The sequence below is a fragment of the Serinus canaria genome, chromosome 15 (assembly GCF_022539315.1).
Source record: "Serinus canaria isolate serCan28SL12 chromosome 15, serCan2020, whole genome shotgun sequence".
Lineage (NCBI taxonomy): Eukaryota > Metazoa > Chordata > Aves > Passeriformes > Fringillidae > Serinus > Serinus canaria.
In genome coordinates, this window is record NC_066329.1 from 13,859,645 (window position 1) to 13,877,233 (window position 17,589).

The window sequence follows — 17,589 nt, forward strand, 5'->3', positions numbered from 1 at the left end:
CAAACCAGTACTTGGAAAGCATGGAGCCTATCTCAGTTTGCAAAACTGATGAACTTCCAGTGATGCCATGGCCAGTGGAGTCTGTGCCCTTGTTCGGGACATGGACAGACAGTAGCAGGATGATGTTTCCCCTCTTGTGCTTACATGTATAATTCACATAGACTCTTGGTCTTGGTACACATGGATTCTTTGGCACATCTGTCAGTGTCACTGAGAAGTTGCCTTCATTCTGTGATGGAATGTAGGTTCCTTGTCCTGGAACAGCAAACAACGGCAGTTCTTCCATGCTGAGCTGAAATACGCCACATATTATATGGAGTGCTTCACTGAACTGCCTTTTTTACTTTAGAACAAATAAAATAAGGTTTCATGATCTGAAATGCAAATCTCATTCCAAAATTATTTAACTTAATTCAAATTTTAAGAAGTAAGATTATATATCCTCCGTAGTGGGATGTGGCATGTTTTAGTCTACATGTTCAAATGTCATATTTTACTCTATGTCAGAAATGTTTTAGTGGTAATAGTGCTTTGATAGCCATGTAAAAGCCAGTTGGTTATACCCAAACTGTTACCTGTATAAACTTAGTATCTGATTTAAACAGAAGAGAAATCCACAGTCCTTATGTTACAAAGTCAGACAAGCACATGATTTGAAAGTGATTCTTTTTTAATGGCTTGTCCCAAATGTCATTTGCTGTTATGCCTCTGAATATATAGATGCTGTGGCACAAAGCAAAACTTTCCTTCTTTTGGCTCCTTCATCTTCCCAGGTTTTGAAGCCCTGTTTTATCATTTGTTTCTTTAGATAACTTGTCCTTACTTTTGTCCTGTATGTAACAATTATTTTTTTCTTGTGGAAAGTAGTCTTCTTTACAAGTGAAATAGAAGTGTGCTGTGTTTTAGAAATGCGATGCTCTTCCAGTTTTGTCAAGCATAACAGGGTTATCAACAGCTGTAGATAGTGTATGTCTTTCACACTGCTGTAGTTTATCCTAATTTTTTAGCAATGGACTATAGATATTCCTGCATGCCTTTTTGGAATAATAATAATGTATATAATTTCATGTTTATATATTTTCTTTGTTAATTTTTGAGCATTCACTAATTTCTTTACTTTTTTTTGCAAACTGTAAGTATCTACATCTTCTGATTAGCATGGGAGCTGGGGTTGGGTATGCTTGTAATTTTCTGTCCTTATGAAAAAACAAGGTAAAGGAAAAACATAGGTGTCACACACTAATGTGGCATTTAGGGGCTAGATAACTTGCTAGCATTTGGAACTTTTTTAATTGCGATAACCCTGCTATCAAAAACTACATGTGGGTTGTAATTCCTTATAGCATAAATACTTCAGTCATTATTAAATGGGGGAACAAAGGTAAATATCAGGAACTGCCATTTTAATTAAGATAGGTGAGGAGGTAAGAATATTTGTGTGTTGATTTTTAGTTTTCAAAGTGCTCAAAATAAAAGGGTATATTGATCCACACAGCAAACGGATTCACAGCCACTAACTTCCTTGCAGTTGGCCCTGTCAAAATTTTCTCTGTTTTTGAAGACCCTGCCACGGTCAGTGTACCGTTAACAGCTGGTTTTTAGTGCAGCAGAGTAACCCTGATAAAACTGTTGGGTCTTTGAGTTCCTATAGAACAAACTCTGTAGGAACATATTCTATAAAAAATACTTTTATCTCTTCAAATGAATATTTTGGGCCAGTTCATGAATACTGGGACTGACAAACTTCTAAATACAGGTAACAGCTTGCTTTGTTCCACAAATCAATGAATACACAAATGATACACTTCCATTGCTGGTAGGCAGCTGCTTATGAATTCTTAGTCAGGGAATACTTCACTATAAGCTTTGAGGAACCTGGAGTAAAAAAGATACAGTGGTAGAAAAGAATCTGGAGTACTTTTGGATTTTAGTGAACTGAAAGAACTGATTAACTTTCTACAGTTCTGACATTCTTCACTCTTTGCAGTTTTGATCTAACATAGGCTTTCAATTGCTGTAAAAGGCATATAAGCTGTTTGTAATATTATTGATAATGTCCTTTGCTAGTTGATTTTGTTGGAGCCAGACATAGTGCTAGGGTTTTGTTCTGTTGCAATAAGCACATTCTTGTTAATTTATAATTTTGACTTTATGTATTGATTAAGTAGTGTAACCCCAGAATAACTAATGTGTGTTCTGGGCTTATGAATACTGCAAATATGCAAATGCACTGAAGTACTCATTTCTGTTCTCATATGGCTATAAATTCTCCCTATTTACAGAGCTCTTTCCTAATCCATTCCTGCTAAACAAGAGTTGTCAAATCATGTTTTGGCATTGCTTTTGTCAGATTTGCTTCAGTCATGCAAATAAAATGCTGAAGAGCAACTCAGCCAGGGAATTTGTCTGACAGTGTAGCATTTAGTAAAGGCCAAAAAAAAAGTGCTGTTTAATAGGCCAAAAAACCAGACAAAGAAGTGAGATTCAGTGAATGCTATCTGAATGTTTGTGGTTTAACTTCTTAGAAGAGCTCTCAGACAATGTAAATCTCTCATCCCTTGAGATGTGTAATAAATTTCATAGGTAACAGATTTGTTTCCATGCTTTCCGAAACGGTTCTGCTGGCCTGCGTATTAAAACAGAATGCTTTGTAATCTCACAGTTCTATGCTTACTGTGATTTTATTTTATTGTTTTTATTCTTTTCTGTGTTCATGCCTTCAATTTCAGTTCCCATTACCTTATTTTCCAAGACAGTTTATTTGTTTCCAAGTATTTGTACACCTAGAAATTTTATTTGTGGTCTAGCAATTTGCTGACTGCTTTCACTGAACTCTGTATTCTGCTCTGGTGGTGAATCAAGTAATTTTGCTGGTGCTGTTTTTCTTAAAGGCAGCTGGAGTTGCCACTGAGGGAAGTGGCCCATTTGTTTCAGGTGATTGTCAGGGATGTGACAATGACATGGTCTGTCACCAGAGTATCTGGGCACAGTGGTGGATGGGTGAGTGACTTCTCCCTGTCTGTTACCTGTTGTATTTCACTGAAGAACCTTCATATTTCATATGGGGGTAGCTAAAGTTACTTCTCTGTGGCTCTCCAGATGTGATTCATTAGTAGCCTGAAGCAGTAGTGTTCAAATCCACCAGGCAGCTAGCCGTCATCTGTGCTTCCCAGAGAACTGGGCAGCACTGTCACTCCTTAGTGTCAGCTTCCTGAAAGTCAAGGAGAGCCCAGTGTCAGCAGTGGATGCTTTTAGTAGAAACATAGCTGGGCTTAGCATTGTTTGGTTCTTTGTTCAGGTGGCTGAGAAAATCTCTACCTGTGAGCTAAAAGTAAATGTATCATTCATTCATTAACTTCCTTCCTGGCAGTGATAGAGAGCTTGTATTTTATGTGGCCAAATTAACCTGAGCAGTGAAAACCATTGTGTTTTTCTGCTCTCTCGTTTTCCTCATAACGCTACTTTCCCTACAGCTTTTTCATTTGAAGCTACTAGAAGTGTCTACTTCAAGGCAGACTGGGCTATTCCATATTCAGTAGTGTTCAAAGCAAAGGCTCAGGTACCATAGCAAGAGGTGAATAATGTTGTCAGAGTAACGAAGGTCAACTCTGGTGGCCTCTTAGGAAACTGGAGATGAGGTATCTGTGAGGTGTGTCTGCAGTTACACATGGAGTTGATGAAATTGGAAATAGGCCTGTGGTAAACCACTCAAATGATCATGCTGTAATATTGTTTATAATCTTTGAAGCAAGCTTCTTTAGCACTGCTCTGTTGCTGGTTTTGTAAATATTTTGATAGCAGTTATTAGTTAGTGTCATGTCTCTAACTTGAAGCAGAGCTGCCTTTTTGATTATTCAAATGTGATTGTTCAGTTACTGTCTTTATGTATTCATGGTAGGAGAAGGGTAAAAAGAAGGAAGATCACCTCTTTCTAATTTGGTTATTTCAGGTTTTAACGTATTACTTTTTATTCCAGTCATGGTAAGTATCCTTGTATCAAACAGTGAAACTCAGATAGGTTGATGAGGTGGAGCAGAAATTATGACAGGGAAACTGATTTCTCCAGTTGCCTTGAAATGGCAGCCGGGGGAATGACAGGCTTTGAAATGAGGAGCATATCTATGGTGCCTGACTTAAATTGCTCTAAAGAAGGCATTGAGCTGAATTCTCTGGGGTTCAGGCTGATAATTTGAAAATGTTGTGGTATGATTTTGCTTAATCTCCTTCGGCTGGAATTGCTCACTGAACATTAACTGTGCATGGACCTGTTCTGTCTTTGAGATTAATAAATTTTGTGATCTTCCCAATCCTTTACATTTAGAACATTTATTTTGAAAAGTTCAGACATAATTTCTATCAGCATTGATTCATTTTGCTGTTGAAATTGTCATCCAAACAGCACAGTTCATGGAAGAAAATGACACTAAAACTTAGCTTTGAATGTCAGTAGTTCCTGATTGTATTTCCGGGTTTATCCTGTTTTAAGTAAAGCATGTAAATAGACTAAAAGATACCTAATAGTACCCATTCTTTTAGAACACATTTCTTCTAAAACTAAAGATGAAGACTTCAGAACTATGTCCTGGTTAAGCTGACAGTTTCTAAGCTTGCATGTGTATCTTTGGGGAACTATGGAGGCCTCCATTAAATTTTTCTGGATGCATATGTTTGAAGATGTCAGCCTTAGTTCTGCAGGCTTTACATAATCCCAATGCAACACTAGCTAACTTTGACTAACTTTGGAAACTGATCACTGTTCTTTGTTTATCTTTGATTTTAGAGCATCAGTAGTATACCATGTCCTGTGACTGCAGTCAGAACTTTACCCACCTTAGAAGTTAAGCAAGCAGAACGGCCTTCAAGCAGAAGCAGAGATCCTCCTCGGGAAGAAGAAAAGGAAAAGAAAAGGAAAAAACACAAGAAAAGATCTCGGTCAAGATCTCGATCACCATTCAAGTATCATTCATCATCTAAGTCCAGGTCTAGATCACATTCAAAAGCAAAACATTCACTTCCCACTGCCTATAGGACTGTCAGGCATTCAAGGTGGGTTTGGAAACTAAACATATTCTTTAGCGTTCTGTGGGCTAACACATAAAATGTCTTTGCACTTCTTCCATTACATAGGTGTTTTTATACCTATTGCAAAGGTCACAGTCACCTTGAAGGCAGTATGTGGCACATACAGATCAAATGTGGCAGGTCTTTTGAAAATCCTTTTAATGACATAATGAGTCATTAATTTCTAATTACATAGTACAAAACTTTTACCAGTAAAGGCTTTTTCCTGATCATCTTTGAAGTACCTGGTGATAATACGTAGGAATGTGATGATAGCAGGGAGGGAGCTTGCTAATAAATCTGTGGCTGTTACTGGAGCAAAGTAACTTAGACAGTATTCAAATACAAAATAGAGGTAGAGTACTAGGTGGTTGAGTGGCAAAGCTCAGATAGAGACAAAGCAGTTGAGTAACAAGTGAAAAAATGTGATGGAGAGATATGGCAGGAATCCAAGAAGAGTGAAAACAGGTGAAATAGAGAGAAACTACTGAAGGATGTAACCCAGTGCTGTTAACTTTCTGCTTAAATCATTAATGAGATGAAATACACTGTGCTAATTATACATAGTGATGATGTATCCAAATAAGATAATGTATATTGTGTTTTACTGATACGGTTAATTCTGTCAAAGATATTTGGTGTAGGCCCCTTCAAAGTTTACTGTCTGTAAAATTTGTCATATTTGAATGCTCTACCATGGTAAGGTTACTGTGGTCAGTAGGAAGGGCTTTGAGGGTACAATCTGTGGATCAGTGTACAGAACAGTGTAGCTACTTATGTAGCTTGTAGTTCAAACAGATTGCATATAAATACTGCCCCAGCTGTATAAGTATGTGATGCATGTGAAACCATGCAGGAGTATGGTTTCTCTTAGTGTCTCTGTCTATGGCTCATACCTGAAAAAAGCTGCTAGCTCCCTGGCGACAGTGTGCCAAAACTTTTTAGTTTTCTTGTGCTTTTTTTGTTTAATGAAGTGTCTTAACTGCACTAGCAGGAGTGTTAACATGTTACAACTTACTAGTTTATACTTGATTTTTGAGTTTAACAAGAATGCTTTGCTACAGAAATCTCTGTTATTCAGAGATGCCAGGAATTAAATGAGCACAACTTGGACTGAAACGATCAGTCTGGCGTGCTGCTTATTTGACGACCTTTGACAGTAAGTTGTCATGACATGCTGTGTCTTAACCAAAAGTCATCAAGAGGAGGTAATGAGGTAATCTATAGGGGTTAATCTGTGTTTGCTGTCTTGAGTTTGCCTTCTGGCACAAATCAAATGACAAGCATATAACAGCATGAAAATCATGAATCACCTCAACACCTGATTAAATCTGGTAAGATGTTTCCTTAATGAGCTGTTGAATTCTCAAGTCTCAGAAGTCCAATAAGCTTGATGCTGGCTGGCTGAAAATTATTTTAAAATTATTTAGAAAACCAGCATGAGATTTTGCACTGAAAACATTTTGCATATTTTAACTTCATGAAAGTTAGAGCTGAACAGGAAAGGCCTTGTAGAAGAAATGGACATGATCAAAGGTGTGCTTTATTGAAGGTGTTTGCTATGCCTTAACACACTGTATTTCCAAAGTTAGAGCTCTTGCTCCTGAAACAGAAAAATTGTTCAATAATCACAAGCAAGAGGCTGATTCATAACCCTGTCAGATACTAATGTGTTTTGATTGTCAAATGTTTGGGCAAAAATAGTACCTTGTCCTTGTAATTGCCAAAAGAGGCAAGTGTTGTTGCCTAGATCAGTTTTCCCTAGAGAACAGTATTCTTCAGCTTAACCTAGAACATTTTTTTTTTCCTAGCTTCCCAAAGCACTGGATATTACAGCTTTCAGCTGAATGAATAGTTATGTAAAGAGCCATCCTCTCCTGGAATAAAGTGTGAACTGTTTCTGGATGGTAATGTGTTCATCTTGTATTAAGTGGATGGCACTTGGAGACAGTCATTACTGTGTGGACAGTGATGCTAAATTACTTTGAAGCAGCCCTATTTTGAGTATCTCTGCGGTATTTGAATGCCCCAGTCTAATGATGTTGCCTTAATCTGTTCAAAATATAGATTAAAAGTCACCTTTACCATATAACTTATTGTGACAAGTTAATGGGGAATAAAATGTGGGAAGTGTAGATAAACATCAAAATTTGCAATAACATTCTTTGCTCTTTATTCAAGGAATGTTCAGGATACTTTGCAAGCTCTTCCTTTTTGGTTTATTATCTTATTCTTTTTTTCCAAAATGCATGTTGTGCTTAGAAATCCCGCAAATGAACTTTGCAGTATACTTCTCTGTATACCATTTTACATCACTTGCTTATTTTTTATTTTTGCATTGTTAGTGGTTTAGAGGCTCTGCTGCGTTTAAGAATAGTCTTTGGTGATAAGATACAATTTGAAACTGATGCATTTTTTTATGTTATGCAACTTCAGCTGTAATAAAGTTGAAAAATTCTGTTCCAATAACATGAAGGTGATTCAGAGCATGTTTTGCATATTCATTTCTCTGGTTAACAGCCAAACCTATTTTACAGGAACACGTTTAAAAAATCATAGCTATATAGAGGACCCAGATAATACTGGCTTAATTGTGGCATGTAGTGTGCTAACAGCAATTCTCTGTAGAAATGCTTGTTATTTTCTGGAACAAAATTGGTCCTATAAAGCTCGGTATCATGCAATTTTAATTCTAGACCTACATGACAGATTAAACAAGCCATGTACGTAGTAAACAGTGTCCCAGAGTTCTGTAAGGTACTGCAGAACAGACCTGTCGTTCTCGGAGAGGTAATTAGTTATTACAAGTAAGTACTTGGTATCTTAGTATTAAGTGTAGTAAATACTAAATCACTGTTTTTATTTCTCATGGCCTTCAAAGCACCATTAAAGAATTGGGTCTGAGCTGTTTCTGGTGGTGATTCTGGGTGTCAGAGCTGGGGTTGGCAGTGGGCTCTTCCAGCCCGTGTGTGTAACTGTAAAGAACAGTGATGTTTACCTCAATTTCTATTTCCTACCCATAGATGAATCTACTGGTTTGTGAGTGTGAGAGGAGATGAAGGGAAGCAGAAGCACTTGTTATATACCAAATGATTTAGTGATTTGATTGGGTGGAATTTGGATGTTCATTTTGAACTAGAGATGGAAAGTCTAAGCTTCTTTTCAGTATTGCTGCTTTACTTTATACTGTTTAGTAATAGAGTAGTACTAAAGCATATAATATATCCAGGTAATGAATATTAGCAGTAATTAGCTGTATATTTTGTTAACAGGTTACTTTGCGGTAAGTTTGGATAGGGTGCGCCTGTGTGGGAGTTTGTGTGAGATTTTTGCCTCAGTATTAGGAATTCAGTAGACTTGGAAGTAGCTGTTCTTTGTTAAAAAAGATTGTTTGGTGTTGGGGTTTATTTCTCCTACAAAAGTGATTTTCTTATTGCTGAGGCAGTGTCTAGTCACATAATTTTAATTCCAGTTTTGTAATGAGACATGCCAAGCTTCATAACCCATTGAACTTTTGGGACCCTTCTAAGCATAAGTCATAACGGAATAAAGTGCCTTCTGGAATTACAGTCTAATGAAAGTTACAATTTACATATTGCAGTAAAACTGATTAGCTGTCTTCTAATTGTTTGGAGCAAATGGCCAAAGTTCTTAGTATTTGGTGATTGGAAGAATGCTGTAGAACCACAAATGTCAGTTAATAAAAATAAAGCTAATGTCTTTTTCTTTCTGATTGTTTGGACTTTTTTTAGGCTGGTCCATACAGGCGTGTTTCACTAAAGTTCAGCTTTTGGTTAAGGGACTAAGCCTTTTCAGGATTCTAGTTAATACCAAAACTAGGACATTTTAGTCTGGATGTGAAGTGTGTGCCTCCCTATCACAGACTCACAGCATCCACAGCGACACTGAGCATGGAGCCGAGTCTGAGCAGCTCATCAGAGGCAGCAGCAGCAGAGTGGAAAAATTATCAGGCAACTTGGGCAATGAAAAGATTTGACTGCTGGAGCTCTTTTGAGGGAAATCCTGGTAAAATGTCAAGGTGTCTGACTGAACCCAAGTTTTTTAATCTGTCGGTTTTTTCCTTTTTTTTAAATCTTTCTGAATGGCTTGGTAAAGATCAGATTTTTAAGTGTCAAAGCAGTTAATTTGCAACACTTATCTGCCATTGAGATTATTTCTTTTCAGTTGGGCTTTTTTGTTGTAGGTGTAACAGAAATGGCTCAGGACTTTGTATGTGTGTATATATTATCTATATTGTGTGAAACTGAAGCTCTCTGATCTTAACTGGGCATGCTTTCTATTTTCCCTTCTTGATCTCCTCACTTTTCTAGGAAAAATATTTCAAGTCAAAGTGCTAGTGCCGTACAACACTGATAATGGGTTGTTGGTCACTTGCGCTAGGATTGTTCTGCAGCACCCAGGACATTTCCTGGACTTGTCAGTGTTAGACAGCCACTGCATCAAGAATGTGCATTTATCTCTGTGAGACATCAGTTCTAGAAGCACACCACTAATTTGAGAAGACAAGGTCAGGCTTGCCAATCGCAGGCTTCGTGCGAATTGGATTTCTGCATACCAATTTTAGCAAAATGTGTTGCCACAAAAGGTGGCTGGACTAAAAGAAAAATTTTCCATCAAATAATACAGAAGTTGTCATAGCAGACAAGACCAAAAAATAATTACTTTTTTTTTAGCCCCCTATTGGGAATGAAAAGCAATGGATAACTTCATCTCAAATGTCTTGGATAGGCAAGAAATTTTTATGTAGCTGACAAGTCTTGGAGCCTAAATGCACCATGTTGGTATAAAATACGTATTTGCATTTGGTGAAGCACAATTCCACTGAAGTAAAAGTTTTGAAATAAGTAACAAAAAGCAAACTTTTGAATGTTTTTTCACTTCTCAGGTCACGATCAAGGTCACCCCGGAGAAGGGCTCACACACCAGAACGGCGGAGAGACGAGAGAAGCGTTCCCACAGCGTACCGCATCAGCAATAGTCCTGGGAACAGCAGGAAACGGCCCCGCTCCAAGTAAGGGCTCCTGGTCCTGGACAGGGGGGTCTTGGCGCCCTAAAACAGCCTGATGGCTTCTAGGCTCCTCAGCTAGAGCTTAACCTTTGTATGTTCTAGAGATTTATTTTGATGGAAAAATACTTTTTCAGGGGGGAAAAAAAATGGACGCACTTGTTGTTCTTCCCTGTTCTTGCATATGTTTGAACAGCAGCTGTACAGTCAAATTGGTGGGAGTTAATGCACTGCTGTTTGCTGGCCGTGAGAGTTCAGATTTCACTGGGAGTTTCGTATTTCCCTCTTGTTGGGAGTTCACTTGACTTTTGTATTTCCCTCTTTCCTCATGCTGTGATTGTGCAAGCTGTATGACCTCCGTACAGGTCATAGCACAGCTATGATGTCAGCTTTCTGGACATGCGTCATATCTGCGTAAGGGCAACGCTGATTTAGCAAACAGTTATTTTACAGTTATTTTACTGGCAGACTGGAATATGAAATATGAATCATGGTGTCATCTTGAGAGCATCCTGCATATAGTCACTCTTAAACTATTATAATCAAAATGGTATTTAGTCTTCAACTTCTTTCTCCGTATGTCTTGTGGAATAAGAAAGAAAGAGATCACTTTCAGCTTCATTTAAAAAATTTAATTGTTTTTTACCACAACGTCTCTTGATAGCCTGTAATTAATTGATGTGTGGTAGGCATAATTGAGAACTTCCTAAGTATACTTCAAATGATTTAGTTTTTAACAATCATCAAATGAAAATAATAGAGGCTCCTGTGGAATTAATGCACATTTGGTTAAGCGGAAAATATAGAAGCTTAAAATATTTGTTTTCCTATAAATGCACTAAAGACTCATTTTTTCACATCTCCATGCCATTCTTAATGCTGTGTCGGTGTGTCTTCTGCTTGACCATTCAACATTTAAAACTATAAATTATTTTTAGAATTTTGCTACTCCAAGTCGTAAATTATAATGGTAATTGTGAAATAAATGACATTCCTCTGTGAATAATATTGCTATATAGGTCAAAATTTTAAACTTCTGTTAGGCCTCAAACAAGAAACCAGAAAGTGGCACAATAAAATATGGCAGTAATTACAGAAGATGTAGACTAGAGGAGGAGTATTGTAGTTAACACAGATAAGGATGCAGCTCTGATTGCAGAAATTAAATCAGAAACTGTTTCAGCCCTGACATGTTAATTTTCAAGTAAAAATGTGATGGACCAGTTTTCATGTTCAATTATGGAACAGATTCTTCATCATTCAGCTGTTCTATTTGTTCATCATAATCTGAGATGAAAAACACTGAAAAAGCTTACAGTAAAATGCTTTTCTTGCGTGACAAATGTTTGCCAAGATTTTCAAGAGTCAAATGTGAGATCTGTTCGCAGCTTCGTTATGTGAGGATGTTTTAAGAAACAAAGTGATTGAAGTACATAGAAGTCAAGGAAGAACTGACTTTGTAGTTGATGGTTTTGTGCAGTCATGAAAATGTTAGAGGCTGTGGGGTTTTTCATCTGGCACTTAATCATTTTTTATTCAAGGAAAGTGTAAGGAGGTTTTTGCAATTTTAAGTCTTGATTGTTTTCTCTATATAAAAATATATATTATGTCTCTATATAAAATATATTATATCTCTGTATAAAAAATTGTGGAGTAAATTCTAAGCTTCAGAGTTGTACACTGTTTATGTGGAAATGCAATGTGTTACAGTATTGCACCTTTTAAAGCAGTAAATTCCCACTAAAATTCAAAGTAAAGGAATGAATAATATGGTATTTAAAAGGTGGCTAAAAGTTCTAAAATGTTCTAGAAGCTTCAAGAACATTCCTCTGAATAGACTTCTAGGAGGGCATGCTAGAGAGGGATGTTTACATAGATATTGCCTACTTCTAATTAAGGCATCACTCTAGTTATTCTAATTATAGTAATATCAATAGTAGTGTGTAAATCATACAGACATAAGTTCATAGCCAGGTAAAAAGATTGGATAGTTTCATCCTTTATATATTAGTAATTGAATTCTCTTTGAGCTTAATATTGCTTGTGAGGTGACTATCTCTGTTCCCTTCTGTCAGTAATAAACACATCGGGTACCCCAAGCCCTTTGTTTCAGCTTTCATGCTGACAGACATTTGTGGATCTAATTTCCAGGGTCTGAAACAGTTCTCACTTAGGCACACTGTTAGGTCCAGATTAGTCTGAGTGCAATACACTATCTCATTTAAAATTTTGATCCTGTGGTTTGTTGCATTGCAGGTTGGATCACTAGGAGAGGGGATTTTTTTGTTTTGTTTTAAAAACCAAACAAACTGTGGATTTGCCTTGTAGATATTTCACATAGCCATAATTCCATGTTTTGTTTCTTTTTTGAGCTAGGAAAATTGTAAACTTACATTTCTTACTGCATCCTTAGTGTCTGGTGTTGTTTGGGAAGGAACTCCCTTCTAGCAAAATTATTCTGCAAATCTCCAATGAAAGGCATTTTGTTGTTGTCAGCAAAACGCTGTGTTTTGGTGAGAACCTCAGGAACCAATAGTTGCCTAGTGTAATATATTAAAAAGAGCTTCGGAGAAAGTATTTTGTACAACCATAAACCTGTGGTATTCGGTAAGACTAATGCTTGCTGAGTGCAAGAGAAACAGAAGTGTGCAAAGTAACTTCAGCCTAGCTAGTGTAATATTGCTTTAAATATTCTTCAATAAAATATTTTCTTCTCACAGAAGTCCCCATGAAAAGAAGAAGAAAAGGCGGTCTAGATCACGTACTAAATCCAGAGCTAGGTCTCCCTCACCATCCATGTCGCCAGGCAAACCATCCACACACAAAAATTCTGTACATTCAACTAGTGTCTCTCCTGTGGAGAGCAGGGAATCCAGCCAGGAACGCTCCAGGTACCGTGCTTTGTTACTGTCTTCCTGCAGTGCTGCTGCCTCTTGGCAGTCAGGGTGTCTGTGACCAGAGTCATGGGGGGGGGCTCGGTGTGTGTGCTTATCAAAAGTAAAAGTCCCTGGGACACAGCACTGTCTGCATCAGTCTGATAAACGTGTTGGATCTCTTTTGCTTTCTGGAGTAAATTTCTCAGCCTTACAGGAAAACTGGTGCAGAAAATTCTGCAGCCTATTTCTAAGTTGGAAATTGGAAGCTTTCATGAAATGAGATAACTCTTTGAAGTAGAACTTTAATAGAGTGGTTTGAATTATAACATGTGTCAAGATTCATGATTAAATTATTTCTAGAATATAGAACAGCCCTGTTAAAAATTCTCAAGCTGCTTTTCAGATTTGTCTGAGCAGTTGTACAAGTGATTTTTCTGACCCTGACTTACATTCTTTGGTTGACTGAGAGAGCTGTTGACTAACATAGGAGAAACATGTACAATAAAACCCAAATCAAGATGGGGGGTGAAATGCATTTTTAAAACTTTTACTATAAATTTTTAATTTTATTTTTTAGGGGAGTTTCTCAGGAAAAAGACGGCCAAATCTCTTCAGCAATTGTGTCATCAGTGCAGAGTAAAATCACTCAGGTACAAATAGGCCAATTCAGAGTATATTGCCTAATTAAGTATGTCCAACAATTGTTTTCTTCTCTTACCACCTTGGACAATTCTGAACTTCACGTATGATGTAGAGACATGTTCACTGTCTTTCTTAATCTGTTTGCTTATGGGAGCAACAATTTTTTTGGTTCTCTATGTCCTTTCAATTCTAATGAAGCCTCTAAAGACCAAGCTAAATTCATTAGGCTGCAGTTGTATCCATTGTAAAGATGCTAAAGTTGTGCTGCAGTACTCAACAGCCCATCTTACTATGTAGAGCTCTTAACAAGTTTCATGGAAGAAGGAAATATTTAACTTTTTTTAATTGGATAAGCCAACTTTAAAGGAAAAATCACATTCTGATTTTTTTCAGTGGATAAGTTATTCTGTCAAGAAATAAATGTTGTTCAAAAATTTAGTTCTGCTATGGAAATAGTGGTAGTTGGAAATTGATACTAGTGGTCTAGTACCTTATGTACAAAATTTGATCAATTTCTTATGGCAAACCCTAAACAAGATTATTAAGGAAAAATAGCAAGTATAGGCAGCTGAGAAAGAAAAAGGAGTGTTAATATCACAGCATTTCTTATGCTACCAAACAAATGCACGGGAATTCCTGGTATGAGAAATGAGATAGAAACTACAGCATGGTCTTTAAAGCAGAGCAAACATCCCACCCTTCCAACACATATACCCTTCAAAGGTCATTGGTTTATGCATTTTTAGGTTAAATGTTGCTTATGGCATAGCATTTCCTAGTTTAATATTAGACTGCTTGTTTGAAGTACAGCTGTAAGAGAAGGAATGATTACTGAAGCAAAATACAGTTCTTGGTTGCTGTTTGCAAAAAGTAAAAAATAGGAATGAAACTTAAATGAATTTGCAAGATATTTCCCAATGCAGATGAGTTTAGCATCTCTTTATCATTAAAGGCTCCAAAAAATGGAATTTAACCAATTATTAAATTGTTGTGCTGCCATTGTCCTGCCTAACCCTAACCAAGTCAGTATTTTTTCTTATTCAGATCCTTCCATCTGTAAAGCAGAAGGAATAATGATGCTAAATTCCCCTCTGGTGTGTTTTGAGAACTTCAGATGCAAAATGCTTTAAAAGCACTAAGGAATTTATTTATGTTGCCTTTGTGAACAAATGTTTAAGTAACTCAGATTTGTTACTGACACACACTTTTTATTTTGTCATCGTTTTTTGCAACCCAGTTATTCAATGCTGTTAACATGAAATTTCATTTCTTTTTGTAATGCTGTTCCAACTGCATGCTCATACAAGACTGAGAGTCTGTTTGGTTTCACAGTCTGTCTGTCATATGAGAAAATGCCTCTGCTCTGTAAATTTTTGGTTCAGATTTACAAAGCAAGGAAAAAACCTTTCTGTTTTGGAGTAATTGTTACATTCTTTTCTTACTGGCTCTTTCTCTTTTTCTCCTTTTCCCCATTTTAAACCTCCAGTGGTTAGTAATTGTGTGTTCATTACAGGGTTTCTTTGAAGATACGGTCATAGTTTTTCCATTTCAATTGATGTGATTTCTGTGCTTTGTTGTATAGAAACTGCTTGACATATTTATGCAGAGCACTTTGTTGCATTCTGGTAAAACCAGAATTCAGTTCCTGTCATAGGAACTTTCTCCAAATTATTTTACTCATTTAGCCTAGGAGCTAAACATTTGATAGTCATGACTCCAGGTCTCCCGCTTGACTGGGATACACACTAACCCTTTCATGCAGAGTTTTGCAGTCTTGTGTTTTAGCTCTGATCAAAGCTCAGACGTGTCTGATTATTTTCCTTTTATTTTCTACAGGATCTTATGGCCAAAGTGAGAGCAATGCTTGCAGCTTCCAAAAACATCCAAACCAGTGCCTCCTGAGACCTGTTGGAACTGACCATAAAGAAATTGTGTGAAAAGAACAATTGAAAAAGAACTGCCTCATCTCAAATGTACAGCTGAGCTTGGCTCACTTGGTTCACAACTCGCCTAATTTACCAGAACTCAAGAAGCTAAAACCTGTCTTTCTGTACAGAAGCATCTCCTTGAAATTTCATTAAATTTTTTCAGCCAGAATATCTTTGAAAAATTTTTGGGTTTTGTAAATTGATTTTTTTTTGACTAATTCTTCAATAACATTTTATGATCAGCAGTCTGTATGTGTATATTTGTAAATACTATGTTTCTGTGAAAAGTATTACACAATAATAAAGAAGGAAACATCTTTCATTAGCTAGAGTTTTTGTGGAGTCCTTAATTGTTTGCAGTTAATTTTGTTACAAATTAATTTTTTTTATTATTTTCTGCTTTTCAATTTGACAACTGTCCTGCCTGCTAACCACCTTAAGCTGAAAAATTCTGTCTTCCTTCATGCACAGGATGATCTCAGAAAAATGCTTGTGTACTTGGATGTCAGTAGTAGACAGTTTTTGAACAAGGGATGTGATTTTCTGTCCATGAGTTAGAAAGGTCTTGGAGCCTCCATGTGAGGGGTTAGCCCTTTAAAATCAATAACTAATGGTCAGTAGCCCCATTGTCTTAGTGTACCTTGTTCTCTTGCAAGGTACAGAAAAGAGGATATTTTTGGACATTCATCAGGCATCCTGTATAGAAATCCAGCATTTTTCTGATTTAACATACTGCTGAAAAAGATATTTACTAACTTGTATTTTACTGACAGAGACTTATTAACTTCTTTCAAAAAGTTTGTGTCCTCAGTAAAATTGCATGTTTATTTATTACGCATTTGTTTTTCCACACTGAGGCTCTTTCAATGTTTTAATTTAAATGCTCTTAAAATTAGTACCAAAAAATGTGTGGATTTTTACCAAAGCCTGCTTTGTAATGGTTGGTTATATTCAAAAGGTGCCATTATTAGCAATTGTCTAATTCCATAAAGAATGGGATCATGGCTTTTACTGATCCCTGAAAAAGTCAGTGATCCATAGTCAGAGTCTGGGTTTAGCGACTCACTGTCCCGATTTTCTCAATTTTATGAAAGGTAGGTGGAGGTTGGAAATGGATTATAGAAATTGAAGTTCACACTTCCTCATAGACCAGTTGGTAAATGATTTCAATAGAATGACACAGAAAACAACCCTAATACGAAAATTTTCCTGTTCAAAGCAAGGGGAGGAAAAACAGCGTTGATATAATTCAAATTTTCAGTAACATGATGGTCTAAATGGTCCCTGGCATGCCATTTGCTCCCTTGGAATGCAAGCACAGTATTTGGGAAAGGTAATTGATCACGTTTCTTTTCAATTTTTGGTTAATAATTAGCAGGATTCGCACTCATAAACAATATAAAATGCTGGGTGTGATGCAAAGAAATATTGTGCACATAACCTGTGAAGAAACAGAGCCATATAAATGGTCATGTAGAATGATGTTATCCACCAGTTAGCTAATTATTTCAGTTATTTGCAGTGTTTTGACTAGGATGAAAATATCAACCAGTACCGGGGAGGCACCATTTCATCTGCACCAGTTGGTGAAACAGTACTAGCAGAGAGAGATAAAAAAGGACATAGATTTCAAGACAGCTGTTGTAGGTTGTTGTGCAGCATTGGAATTTACGGCTGCTGTATTTTTCTCCCCTAAATGGAGTTAAAAGTCCCACCATGGCTAAATAATTGGCAGCTTGGATGCAAGTTGTTTGCCAAGTAATAGGAAAAAATTCCAGATCTTTGATAAAATAGACTGGGCAGCTTGTTTGGCGGCTGCCCTGCAGATTCATTCTTTTTGGGAAGGTTGGTGCGTTTAGGACTTCCTAGAATATTTTCTCTTTCTATGAGCAAGTCTTCTAGTCCTCTCCTTTTTTTTTAATCCCTTTTGTGATATGTCAGGAAATGAAGTGTTTAGCTCGAGAAAAATTTAGATTAAACTGCATTTTTGTACAGTTTTTTTTTTTTTTTAACTGAGGTTTGTTTGCATTTAGCAGTCTCATGAGGAGCTGTATTC

At 36.8% G+C, this 17,589-nt stretch overlaps 1 protein-coding gene across 3 annotated transcripts in view; it reads left to right on the forward strand.

Moving 5' to 3' along the window:
* The window catches only part of SFSWAP (splicing factor SWAP), a 37,526-nt gene extending 21,668 nt beyond the window's left edge, over nt 1-15,858 (forward strand). The window contains exons 14-19 of one of the 3 annotated variants that reach the window (XM_018916288.3): nt 4,781-5,046; nt 8,945-9,100; nt 9,968-10,093; nt 12,808-12,978; nt 13,541-13,613; nt 15,442-15,858. In XM_018916288.3, the coding sequence (XP_018771833.3) occupies nt 4,781-5,046; nt 8,945-9,100; nt 9,968-10,093; nt 12,808-12,978; nt 13,541-13,613; nt 15,442-15,507 (858 nt within the window). In that variant the 3' untranslated portion in view covers nt 15,508-15,858. The remainder of the gene's footprint in view (nt 1-4,780; nt 5,047-8,944; nt 9,101-9,967; nt 10,094-12,807; nt 12,979-13,540; nt 13,614-15,441) is intronic. The other 2 variants (XM_050980407.1, XM_050980408.1) reach the window with 2 other exon arrangements.
* The last annotated feature ends 1,731 nt before the right edge of the window (nt 15,859-17,589 follow it).